The sequence below is a fragment of the Salvelinus namaycush genome, chromosome 14 (genome assembly GCF_016432855.1).
Source record: "Salvelinus namaycush isolate Seneca chromosome 14, SaNama_1.0, whole genome shotgun sequence".
Lineage (NCBI taxonomy): Eukaryota > Metazoa > Chordata > Actinopteri > Salmoniformes > Salmonidae > Salvelinus > Salvelinus namaycush.
In genome coordinates, this window is record NC_052320.1 from 13,165,776 (window position 1) to 13,179,625 (window position 13,850).

Below are 13,850 nucleotides of genomic sequence, written 5' to 3' on the forward strand. Positions count from 1 at the left end.
ATGCACATACACGCTAACCTCCACACACTCAAATACACACACACACTTGAGAGACAGTACAAGACAGAACAACAAGAATCAGCCGTACGGACAGAGACCAGTCTCATTTATCTTCTGTCTATGCCGGGCGGCTGTGTGTCTGTTTGTGTGGGTGCTGTACAGTGCCTGCGTTACGTGGCATGAGTCTCCTTGGATGAGCACGTTGCTGAGACACAGCGCTGAGAGACAGAGGATGCAGCTGGGAGCATGAGTCCTGACGGAGAGGAGTATGACATGTTCTGTCAGAAAGCCGTGACCCTGATTGTTGACCTCTGCCTCCAGAACAAGCAGCTATTGGACCAGGACACCTGCCAGGACTTCCTGTTTCTGCTGTCCAACCAAAACTCGGACCACAAGGAACCAGGTAAGAACATTTAGAACATGTACATAGAATCTTGAGCATGTTTTATAACAGTGTCTATATTCCAGAATAGGCACTGTGTTTTTGCACTGTGGAATTGGTTTTCCCTGCTGTCACTGCTTTTTGTTTCTCAAACAGTGAGCTAGCGTTTGTGACATTTGTGCTAATTTTTATACACAGTACAGTATATTAGCACTTAACCAGGGCCATGCACAGACCTTTCAGGGGTAAGGTGCTCAAAATGAAAAAAGGGCAACCCCGCTTGAAAGAATAATAATAATAATAATAATTCATATCTCGAAAGTAATAACATACTAAATCCCTGTTTAGCGGAAAATTATATATTTTTTTAGCAAAGGCCTATTTAATTCTGCACAACACAATCACTCGTCATCAGAAATTGTAAGCAAGTTAGTTAGGCTACACTGCCTCCTAAAGACATGATTGACATCGAGAAAAGAGGATGGGCTATCAGCTGATCATTGATGTTGATGATTTATGTAAATCTGCTAGTTAGCTAGATCAATTTATTTTACTGATTGTGATTTGTCTCTCTATCTTTCTGGGACGCATCTGCCAACCATACCGAATATTGATGATAATGTGGGCTAAATCAAGTGCTATCAAGTGTTAATCAATGTTATGCTGCTGTGGCAATACTGTTGATGTATTTACACTGCATCTCTCAAGCCATGCATGTTTGGATACCGGCGGGCGCTTGCGCAATCTCCTTGCAGGGCAGACTGGAAAAAAGGCACAACTGGGCAAGCGCAAGCTCCATACAGATCAACATGGTTATGTCTTGATAGAATACAGCTTGCATCAAACTACAGGTGCAACCAACGACAGGGTGGGGGGTGGGGACCTTGACCACGACTTGCAGGCAGTGGGTTCCGAACAATGGGGGGCGGGAGGGCTGACAGTGTTTTGTCAACTGCTATATCATCAGCTAATACAGGACTACTAAAGGCCCAGTGCACTACTTTTGTGAAGAAAAAATATATATTCAAAAGTTTGGACACACCTACTCTTTATTTTTACTATTTTCTACATTGTAGAATAGTAGTGAAGACATCAAAACTATGAAATAACACATATGGAATCATGTAGTAACCAAAAAAGTGTTAAACAAACCAAATAGATTTAAGATTTTAGATTCTTCAAAGTAGACACCCGTTGCCTTGATGACAGCTTTGCACACTCTTGGCATTCTCTCAACCAGCTTCATGGGGAATGTTTTTCCAACAGTCTTGAAGGTGTTCCCACATATATTGAGCACTTGTTAGCTGCTTTTCCTTCACTCTGCGGTCCAACTCATCCAAATCCATCTCAAGTGGGTTGAGGTCAGGTGATTGTGGAGGCCAGGTCATCTGATGCAGCACCATCACTCTTCTTCTTGGTCAAATAGATTTTTGCAAATAGCCCGGAGATCATCCGTTCACCTACTTTGCGTCTCACAAAGACAAGGTGCTTGGAACCAAAAATCTCAAATTTGGACTCATCAGACCAAAGGATAGATTTCCACCGGTCTAATGTCCATTGTTCGTGTTTCTTGGCCCAAGCAAGTCTCTTCTTATTATTGGTGTCCTTTAGTAGTGGTTTCTTTGCAGCAATTTGCCCATGAAGGCCTGATTCAGAGTCTCCTCTGAACAGTTGATATTGAGATGTGTCTGTTACTTGTGCTCTGTGAAGCATTTATTTGGGCTGCAATCTGAGGCTGGTAACTCTAGTGAATTTATCCTCTGCAGAAGAGGTAACTCTGGGTCTTCCTTTCCTATGGCGGTCCTCATGAGAGGAAGTTTCATCATAGCGCTTGATGGTTTTTGTGACTGCACTTGAAGAAACTTAAGTTCTTGAAATGTTCTGTATTGACTGACCTTCATGTCTTAAAGTAATGATGGACTGTCGTTTCTCTTTGCTTATTTGAGCTGTTCTTGCCATAATATGGACTTGGTCTTTTACCAAATAGGGCTATCTTCTGTATACCACCCCTACCTTGTCACAACTGATTGGCTCAAACGCATTAAGAAGGAAAGAAATTCACAAATGACCTTTGTACAAGGCACATCATTTCACATCTGAAATGCATTCCAGGTGACTACCTCATGAAGCTGGCTGAGAGAATGTCAAGAGTGTGCAAAGCTTTCATCAAGACAAAGGGTGGCTACTTTGAAGAATCTCAAATATAAAATATACATTTGATTTGTTTAACACTTTTTTGGTTACTACATGATTCCATATGTGTTATTTCATAAGTTGTGATGTCTTCACTATTATTCTACAATGTAGAAAATAGTAAAAATAAAGAAAAACCATTGAATAAGTAGGTGTCCAAACTTTTCACTGGTACTGTATATCAGGTAGAGCCCTATCTGTGCATGTGACGGGACTATTGATGAATGGATGCCACATGGTATTAACAACAATTGTATAAGTAGGTGCATTTTTCCAGAACAAATGTATTTTTTGGAAGAAAGAATTCACACGCACGCTCGCACATGCACTATCACTCTGGATTACTTATTTTCTTCTCCTTTTGTTTTCCTCACTGTCCATGTTAGGGGTCAGACTGGGCCTTGGACACATCTCTAATTAGTTTTTGTGACCTCAGGGCAGAGCAACCATAGGTATAGCCTATAAACCAAACTCAGAGTGACTTTTTAGTTAGTCTGGGTGAGCAGAGCTCCTATAAAACGAATAAATCAGCCTTTAGCTTAATTTCTGCTGATGCTGTCCTGATCGCTCAACCTTACCATTAGCATTATAGCAGATTGGAGCACACAGCTCCCTGCAACTGAAACTGATAATATTGTTGCGTGGATTAATGAGAGGACTCATGAGAGTCTAAGAAGGCGCACTTTACTTTCGTGAAGAATCTCAGTCAGTGCTATTAGCCTGGTATATTTACTGCACCAAAGTTAATGCATTATTAGAGGGACATTAATTTGCCAAAAGTATGTGGACACCCCTTCAAATGAGTGGATTTGGCTATTTCAGCCACACCTGTGTATAAGATCAAGCACACAGACATGAAATCCCCATTGAGACAAACATTGGCAGTAGAATGACCCGTACTGAAGAGCTCAGTGACTTTCAACGTGGCACCGTCATAGGATGCCACCTTTCCAACAAGTCAGTTCGTCACAATTCTGCCCTGCAAGAGCTTCCCCGGTCAACTGTAAGTGCTGTTATTGTGAAGTGGAAACTTCAAGGAGCAACAACGGCTCACACAAGCCCACAGAAAAATGGTCTGTCCTAGGTTGCAACACTCACTACGTAGTTCCAAACTGCCTCTGGAAGCAATGTCAGCACAAGAATGCTTCATCAGGAGCCTCATGAAGTGGATTTCCATGGCCGAGCGGCCACACACAAGCATAAGATCACCATGCGCAATGCCAATTGTTGGCTGGAGTGGTGAAAGGGGAGCCGCCATTGAACTTTGGGACAGTGGAAACGCGTTCTCTGGAGTGATGAATCATGCTTCCCCATCTGGCAGTCCAACGGAAGAATCTGGGTTTTTGCGGACGCCAGGAGAACACCACCTGCCCGAATGCATAGTGCCAACTGTAAAGTTTGGTAGAGGAGGAATAATGGTCTGCGGCTGTTTTTCATGGTTCGGGCTAGGCCCGTTAGTTCCAGTGAAGGGAAATCGTAACGCTACAGTATACAATGACATTCTAGACGATTCTGTGCTTCCAACTTTGTGGAAACAGTTTGCTGAAGTCCCTTTCCTGTTTCAACATGACAACACAAAGCGAGGTCCATACAGAAATTGTTTGTCGAGATCGGTGTGGAAGAACTTGACTGGTCTGCACAGAGCCCTGACCTCAACTCCATCGAACACCTTTGGGATTAATTGGAACGCCGACTGCGAGCCAGGCCTAATTGCCCAACGTCAGTACCCCCCCTCACTAATGTGCTTGTGGCTGAATGGAAGCAAGTTCCCGCAGCAATGTTACAATATCTAGTGGAAAGCCTTACCAGAATAGTGGAGGCTGTTATAGCAGCAAAGGAGGGACCAGCTCCATATTAATGCTCATGCTTTTGGAATGAGATGTTCGACGAGCAGGTGTTGACATACTCTTGGCCTTGTAGTGTACTTTCAAGTTATTTAATGTCGCAGACAGTCCCACTGTGATTAATTATGGGAGGCATCCCAATTGTTAAATATATCCAATTGTTAAGTACACACTATGTCTTTTTTTTCCCATTGACATTTATTATGTGTCTGAATTGAGGGCCTATCATAATGAAAAAGACAACTCATCCTACAGTATAGCTGTCTCTATAGTAATGGATATTGAAATGGCTGGGAAGAGTTCTGCTCATATACTGAACAAAAATATAAATGTAACATGTAAAGTGTTAGTCCAATGTCTGAGCTGAAATAAAAGATCCCATAAATGTTCTATAAGCGCAAAAAGCGTATTTCTCTCAAATTTTGTACACAAATTTGTTTACGTCCCTGTTAGTGAGCATTTCCCCTTTGCCAAGATAATCCATCCACTGGACAGGTATGGCATATCAAGATGCACCTTGTGCTGGGGACAATAAAAGGACACTCTAAAATGTTCAGTTTTGTCACACAGCACAATGGCACAGATGTCTTAAGTGTTGAGGGAGTGGGAAATTGGCATGCTGACTGCAGGAGCTGTTGCCATAGAATTTAATGTTAATTTCTCTAACATAAGTCGCCTCCAACGTCGTTTTATAGAACTTGGCAGTACGTCCAACCGGCCTCACAACCCCAGAAGATGTGTAACCACGCCAACACAGGACCTCCACATCCGACCTCTTCACCTGCGGGATCGTCAGATACCAACCACCCAGACAGCTGAAGAAACTGTGGGTTTGCCCAACTGAAGAATTGTCAGAAACCATCTGAGGGAAGCTCATCTGCATGCTCGTCTTCTTCACCAGGGTCTTGACCTGACTGCAGTAACCAACTTCAGTGGGCAAATGCTCACCTTCAATTGCAACTGGTATGCTGGAGAAGTGTGCTGCTCTTCACGGATGAATCCTGGTTTCAACTGTACTGGGCAGATGGCAGACAGCGTGTATGGCGTCGTGTGGGCGAGCGGTTTGCTGATGTCAACGTTGTGAACAGAGTGTCCCATGGTGGCGGTGGGGTTACGGTATGGGCAGGCATAAGCTACGGACAACTAACACAGTTGCAATTTATCGATAGCCATTTGAATGCGCATAGATACTGTGATGAGTTCCTGAGAACCATTGTCGTGCTATTCATCTGCCACCATCACCTCGTCTTTCAGCACGATAATGCACGGCCCCATGTCGCAAGGATCTGTACACAATTCCTGGAAGCTGAACATGTCCCAGTTCTTCCATGGCCTGCATATTCACCAGACTTGTCACCCATTGAGCATGTTCGGGATGTTCTGGATTGACATGTACAACAGCGTGTTCCAGTTCCTGCCAATGATCAATTAGCCTTTTAAAATTATAAACTTGGATTAGCTAACATTGGAAAACAGGAGTGATGGTTGCTGATAATGGGCCTCTGTACGCCTATGTAGATATTCCATAAAAAATCAGCTGTTTCCAGCTACAATAGTCATTTACAACATTAACAATGTCTACACTGTATTTCTGATCAATTTGATGTTATTTTAATGGACAAAAAATGTGCCTTTCTTTCAAAAACAAGGACATTTCTAAGTGACCCTAAACTTTTGAACGTTAGTGTACATATAAACTGAATATAATTTTTACATTTGGATGATTTTGTAACTGCTTATACATAGACCAATACATCAGTGAAACATATAGCTACAGTATGTGACATGATTGAAGAGCCAGCCAGAGAATTTGGACTGAAGGCAGGTACATAACAAATGTCATTCAGCGATGTTTCTGCTAGGATGGATCCCCATGTCAGAGGGTACGCGTCACACCATTTCTGACAAAATCCTATGTCACTCCGCATTATCCTCAGCGATGGAATCAAACGTACTTCACCATGCCATGGGCATCCGTCACTAAGCTGTGGGGGCATTAAATGCCATTGCATGTTATCCACCCATCACTGTGAATCTCTTCTGCCACATGAAGGATAAACGCAAGGCGCTTTACTTTCTTACTGTTGGGACTTGGTAGAGATGTGGAGGGGAGATATGGACAGAACTTAGAACACGGCCACGGCCTGGAACCTGACATGTGACATGTACCCTCTGGGTCCATCATTGCAGTGTAGGAACTCTTCACTGTTGCAATGTCTTGAAAATGTTTGACAGTGACACAAGGATTGAAGGTATTCAGTGAAAGGAAAATGCCATTGGGAAGTCTTAATTCAACTCATTATTGTTATTCATCCATCTCAGGAAATGTATTTTACAATAACCTTATTGTGTTGTGTTTACCTTTTGGCTGATGCCTTTGGAGAGATAAGAGGGGGGAATGTTTAGGCATTTTTTCTGCTGCATTTCATGTTGGTGAATGAAGTCATGTTCTCCTTTGTGATTAAGCTAGAGCAATACGGTTCTGGGAAGAAACAATACTGCAGTATCTCCAGGGGAATTTCTCAGAGAGCACTATGCTGCTAGATCAGGCTATAATGTAATGTTTGTCTTTCCTCATTTATTCAAATTCTGTAAGGAGAAAATGAGAAATGATTAGAAATATAGGTAAGTTCCATCCAGAACAGGGAACTGGTCGCTCCTTAGTCCTCTATTTGCAGGCCAGGAAGGATGACGCAGTGCAGGTGAAATCCAAAACAACAGGACAAAAACATCAAATTAACTAGGCTGTAGAGATTACTGTAGAACCCAGACAAACCTCCCTTTAATAATTAATATTCACACAGTCACACTGACTCTGTGTTCTACAGACACAGCACTTCCCAGTGAGTACAAACATTTCCAAAAGAACATTGGAAAGCTGTCCATTTCACTGTGAGATGCCTATGTCTCATTATTACGACATGAAGGCTGTTGTGGTAGCGCTTCCGGCTGTGCACATTTGGATGAACAAATACAGTCTGATATGTGACAGCACATAACTGGTTTGAAATCTGACTGACTTTTTTATGTATACTGAACAAAAATATAAACGCAACATGAAACAATTTCGAAGATTTTACTGAAATACAGTTCATATAAGGAAATCAGTCAATACCTAATCTATAGATATCACGACTGGGAATACAGATATGCATCTCTTGGTCACAGATACATTTAAAAAAAGGTAGGGCCGTGGATCAGAAAACCAGTCAGTATCTGGTATGACCACCATTTGCCTAATTTAGCTCGACACATCTCCATCACATAGAGTTGATCAGGCTGTTGATTGCCGCCTGTGAAATGTTGTCCCAATCCTCTTCAATGGCTGTGTGAAGTTGCTGGATATTGGCGGGAACTGGAACATGCTGTCGTACACGTCGATCTAGAGAGTCCCAAGCATGCTCAATGGGTGGCATGTCTGGTGAATATGCAGGCCATGGAAGAACTGGGACATTTTCAGCTTCCAGGATTTTGTACAGGAATAAAGAGGAAATAATAGACATTCTAGTTCTTTGAGAGTACTGTACAGAAAAAAGGCTTCCAAAAGGATTATTTGGCTGTCCCCATAGGAAAACACTTTTTGGTTCAAGGTCGAACCATTTCTGGTTCCATGTAGAACCCTATTGGGTTCCATGTAGAAGCCTTAGTAGAAAGGGTTCTACATGGAACCCAAAAGGGTTCTACTTGCAGCCAAAAATGGTTAATTGAAGGGTTATCCTATGGCTACAGCCGAAGAACCTTTTAAGGTTCTAGATAGCACCTTTTTTCTAACAGTATATGCACATCACCGCAAGCATTATAACCCATCTAGTTCTACCTCTATTCCCTGCTTTAGACCCACCGACACGCAGAGGACTAAGGTTATCCTCCCTGAGAGTGGCTGATTAAAGCCATAGGTTAAATTCAAATGGATCCCGTCTCTCAGTTTGCCCAGTTGGGTGAAGAGCTGGCTAAAATAATGGCCAACCAAGTGGAACACATTTTTCATTACAATGCACTAAAGACAAAAGGAGCAGTCCAGAATACCAATCACGCCTCTGTTCTGAGAATATGAGCAGCACTCCAATTGGAATTATTTAGCTTTTTCTACTGTGTTATTTTCTTCTGTTCTTTTTTTAACCATTAACTTTTTGAAGATCACTAGCTTTTGGGACATCCCTGATGGTGTTGCTTGTTGTGGTGTTATCTATCTCTCAGTAGAACCGTACAGGGCTATTTCCCACCATGCACTGTGATGCTCTGTGCTGTATCATCAATGTAAATCCACCACCCTGCATGAATAACCCACCACCCTGCATGAATAATCCACCACCCTGCATGAACCAGAGGCACAGTTGGTTTTCTCCCTCAATATACTGACCAGGTTAATCCAGATGAAAGCTATGATCCCTTATTGATGTCACTTGTTAAATCCACTGCAATCAGTGTAGATGAAGGGGAGGAGAATGGGTTTAAAGCTTTGAGACAGATGAGACATGGATTGTGTATGTGTGCCATTCAGAGGGTGAATGTGCAAGACAAAATATTTAATGCCTTTGAACAGGGGTTGATAGTACAGTAGGTGCCAGGCGCAACGGTTTGTGTCAAGAACTGAAAGCTGCTGGGTTATCAACACTCAACAGTTTCCCGTGTCTATCAAAAATGGTTCACCACCCAAAGGACATCCAGCCAACATGACAACTCAGAAAGAGATCTAGCAAACCATAAACATATTATTCATCCTGGCCTGTTGCAACAGAATGGCCTGTTGAAACACATGGACATTTTGTGAAGCCCTAGAACTGGATCACAGCATATAGAGGAATTACATGCATGCCTATATCTCAGCCACAACATAAAATAATTAACTGGCCTGTATAGAATTACATGCATGCTTGTGTCTCAGCCACAGCATAGAAGAATTACATGGCCTGCATAGAATTACATGCATGCCTGTATCCAGTGGCGACCCGTCATTCAGGGCAGGTGGGGCATAGCTGCCCTGTTTTGCATGTTATTTTGGCAGTAATACGTGTCACATATAATTTTGCAAACAATTTAAAAAATGTTTTCATTGACTTAAATAAAGCCACATACTGTACAAACATGGTCTCTTTTTTTGCTTTCATGAGTAAGGCAGCTCCAAAATGCAAGTGTTTCAGCCTAGCTCAGTGCTTTCTGTGGTGGTGGGGCAGCCAGCGGAAAATACGGAGCGTAGGGGTTGGTAATGTTCTCTAGTTGAGCCGTGATTGGCTCAGTCTTCTGTCACTCGTGGGAACACTACGTCACCCCAAAATCTACGAGGAGAGCTCGAAAATTCAAGCCCCTTGGGTGCTGCCATAGAGTTACATTAGAAGTGCACATCCAAGAAGGCTCAAGGTCATTGGCCACAGATAAAATTATGTCAAATCACGTTATATCTACTGTAACTTTGATTGGACTGATCATGTCAACATCATACTTTCAAAATCTTAGCTAGCAAGCTAGCAGTCGTCATCATGAATCAAGTCGACAATCTACTAGCAAATCCTTTTCAGTCGTTGTCATATGAAGAGAAATTATGAAGAGAAATTAAAGATAAAATATATTGGTGCTCATCGGCCATTGGACACAAACATTACACAACATGTTGGAAATCACAAATTCAACAATTTGTGGTTTGGAAGAATCAGTGGCTAACTGCAACCATTGCAAAGCAATCACAAGCCTGCTATTCAGTGGAGTGAGTGTGTTGTCCAGGTGTGGGTTTAAGGGTCTCTTTTCCAAGCTTAGAAGGATAAACATTCAACATTGGCAATGCTGTCAATCCAGCATTACTTCTGCCGCGTTCAAAACAACTGGAAACCCGGAACTGGGAAATTTCAGACTTTAGTGAGTTCAAGAACTGGGAACTCAGAAAAAATTTGCTCCTGCTGGGAAAATACATTTTGAACAGTCATCCAACTCAGAATTCCAAGTCTCGGGCCTCTTTCTAAACTCGGGCCTCTTTCTAGAGTTCTGACCTGAAGATCACAGGCATCATGTTTCAAACTTCTTTTTTTCCGAGTTCCCAGTTGTCTCGAAAACACCATAAATTCAGAGAATGTCAGATTTTGATTACAAAGTTTGATGACAAAATTTGCCCACGAAGGACCACCGCGCCACCTTCCTGTTCAAGTGAGCACAGCACAACAAGGTGAGTCAAAAAATGTATTGTATGCTGCCGCATAAATAATGTAATATGCCAGGGAGATATGTATACTGTAGCTAAGAAAGTTATACTAATTGTATGTTGTGTAGTAAGCTGTTAGTAGCCCATGTGCCTCACCCTAATCATTTGGTCCCTTTTCCCCTCATAACTTGGCCTAAATCAAATCAAATCAAATCAAGTTTATTTTATATAGCCCTTCGTACATCAGCTAATATCTCGAAGTGCTGTACAGAAACCCAGCCTAAAACCCCAAACAGCAAGCAATGCAGGTGTAGAAGCACGGTGGCTAGGAAAAACTCCCTAGAAAGGCCAAAACCTAGGAAGAAACCTAGAGAGGAACCAGGCTATGAGGGGTGGCCAGTCCTCTTCTGGCTGTGCCGGGTGGAGATTATAACAGAACATGGCCAAGATGTTCAAAATGTTCATAATGTTCACAGCATGGTCAAATAATAATCAGGAATAAATGTCAGTTGGCTTTTCATAGCCGATCATTAAGAGTTGAAAGCAGCAGGTCTGGGACAGGTAGGGGTTCCATAACCGCAGGCAGAACAGTTGAAACTGGAACAGCAGCAAGGCCAGGTGGACTGGGGACAGCAAGGAGTCATCATGCCCGGTAGTCCTGACGTATGGTCCTAGGGCTCAGGTTCTCCGAGAGAGAGAAAGAAAGAGAGAAGGAGAGAATTAGAGAGAGCATACTTAAATTCACACAGGACACTGGATAAGACAGGAGAAGTACTCCAGATATAACCAACTGACCCTAGCCCCCCGACACATAAACTACTGCAGCATAAATACTGGAGGCTGAGACAGGAGGGGTCAGGAGACACTGTGGCCCCATCCGATGATACCCCCGGACAGGGCCAAACAGGAAGGATATAACCCCACCCACTTTGCCAAAGCACAGCCCCCGCACCACTAGAGGGATATCTTCAAACACCACCTTACAATCCTGAGACAAGGCCGAGTATAGCCCACAAAGATCTCCACCACAGCACAAACCAAGGGGGGGCGCCAACCCAGACAGGAAGATCACGTCAGTAACTCAACCCACTCAAGTGACGCACCCCTCCTAGGGACGGCATGAAAGAGCACCAGTAAGCCAGTGACTCAGCCCCTGTAATAGGGTTAGAGGCAGAGAATCCCAGTGGAGAGAGGGGAACCGGCCAGGCAGAGACAGCAAGGGCGGTTCGTTGCTCCAGAGCCTTTACGTTCACCTTCACACTCCTGGGCCAGACTACACTCAATCATATGACCTACTGAAGAGATAAGTCTTCAGTAAAGACTTAAAGGTTGAGACCGAGTCTGCGTCTCTCACATGGGTAGGCAGACCGTTCCATAAAAATGGAGATCTATAGGAGAAAGCCCTGCCTCCAGCTGTTTGCTTAGAAATTCTAGGGACAATTAGGAGGACTGCGTCTTGTGACCGTAGCGTACGTGTAGGTATGTACGGCAGGACCAACTCGGAAAGATAGGTAGGAGCAAGCCCATGTAACGCTTTATAGGTTAACAGTAAAACCTTGAAATCAGCCCTTGCCTTAACAGGAAGCCAGTGTAGGGAAGCTAGCACTGGAGTAATATGATCAAATTTATTGGTTCTAGTCAGGATTCTAGCAGCCGTATTTAGCACTAACTGAAGTTTATTTAGTGCTTTATCCGGGTAGCCGGAAAGTAGAGCATTGCAGTAGTCTAACCTAGAAGTAACAAATGCATGGACAGAAACATTATTTTTGGACAGAAAATGTCTGATTTTTGCAATGTTACGTAGATGGAAAAAAGCTGTCCTTGAAACAGTCTTGATATGTTCGTTAAAAGAGAGATCAGGGTCAAGAGTAACGCCAAGGTCCTTCACAGTTTTATTTGAGACGACTTTACAACCATCAAGATTAATTGTCAGATTTAACAGAAGATCTCTTTGTTTCTTGGGACCTAGAACAAGCATCTCTGTTTTGTCCGAGTTTAAAAGTAGAACGTTTTCAGCCATCCACTTCCTTATGTCTGAAACACAGGCTTCTAGCGAGGGCAATTTTGGGGCTTCACCATGTTTCATCGAAATGTACAGCTGTGTGTCATCCGCATAGCAGTGAAAGTTAACATTATGTTTTCGAATAACATCCCCAAGAGGTAAAATATATAGTGAAAACAATAGTGGTCCTAAAACGGAACCTTGAGGAACACCGAAATGTACAGTTGATTTGTCAGAGGACAAACCATGCACAGAGACAAACTGATATCTTTCCGACAGATAAGATCTAAACCAGGCCAGAACTTGTCCGTGTAGACCAATTTGGGTTTCCAGTCTCTCCAAAAGAATGTGGTGATCGATGGTGTCAAAGGCAGCAGTAAGGTCTAGTAGCACGAGGACAGATGCAGAGCCTCGGTCTGACGCCATTAAAAGGTAATTTACCACCTTCACAAGTGCAGTCTCAGTGCTATGATGGGGTCTAAAACCAGACTGAAGCATTTCGTATACATTGTTTGTCTTCAGGAAGGCAGTGAGTTGCTGCGCAACAGCTTTTTCTAAAATTTTTGAGAGGAATGGAAGATTCGATATAGGCCGATAGTTTTTTATATTTTCCGGGTCAAGGTTTGGCTTTTTCAAGAGAGGCTTTATTACTGCCACTTTTAGTGAGTTTGGTACACATCCGGTGGATAGAGAGCCGTTTATTATGTTCAACATAGGAGGGCCAAGCACATGAAGCAGCTCTTTCAGTAGTTTAGTTGGAATAGGATCCAGTATGCAGCTTGAAGGTTTAGAGGCCATGATTATTTTCATCATTGTGTCAAGAGATATAGTACTAAAACACTTAAGTGTCTCTCCCGATCCCAGGCCCTGGCAGAGCTGTGCAGATCCAGGACAGCTAAGCCCTGGAGGAATACGCAGATTTAAAGAGGAGTCCGTAATTTGCTTTCTAATGATCATGATCTTTTCCTCAAAGAAGTTCATGAATTTATTACTGCTGAAGTGAAAGCCATCCTCTCTTGGGGAATGCTGCTTTTTAGTTAGCTTTGCAACAGTATCAAAAATAAATTTTGGATTGTTCTTATTTTCCTCAATTAAGTTGGAAAAGTAGGATGATCGAGCAGCAGTGAGGGCTCTTCGATACTGCACGGTACTGTCTTTCCAAGCTAGTCGGAAGACTTCCAGTTTGGTGTGGCGCCATTTCCGTTCCAATTTTCTGGAAGCTTGCTTCAGAGCTCGGGTATTTTCTGTATACCAGGGAGCTAGTTTCTTATGACAAATGTTTTTCGTTTTTAGGGGTGC

At 42.9% G+C, this 13,850-nt stretch overlaps 1 protein-coding gene across 1 annotated transcript in view; it reads left to right on the forward strand.

Moving 5' to 3' along the window:
- Positions 1-246: 246 nt before the first annotated feature.
- Positions 247-13,850, forward strand: part of LOC120059618 (synaptotagmin-6-like) — a 99,285-nt gene continuing 85,681 nt past the window's right edge. The window contains exon 1 of the mRNA XM_039008745.1: positions 247-403. Within this exon, the coding sequence (XP_038864673.1) occupies positions 247-403 (157 nt within the window). The remainder of the gene's footprint in view (positions 404-13,850) is intronic.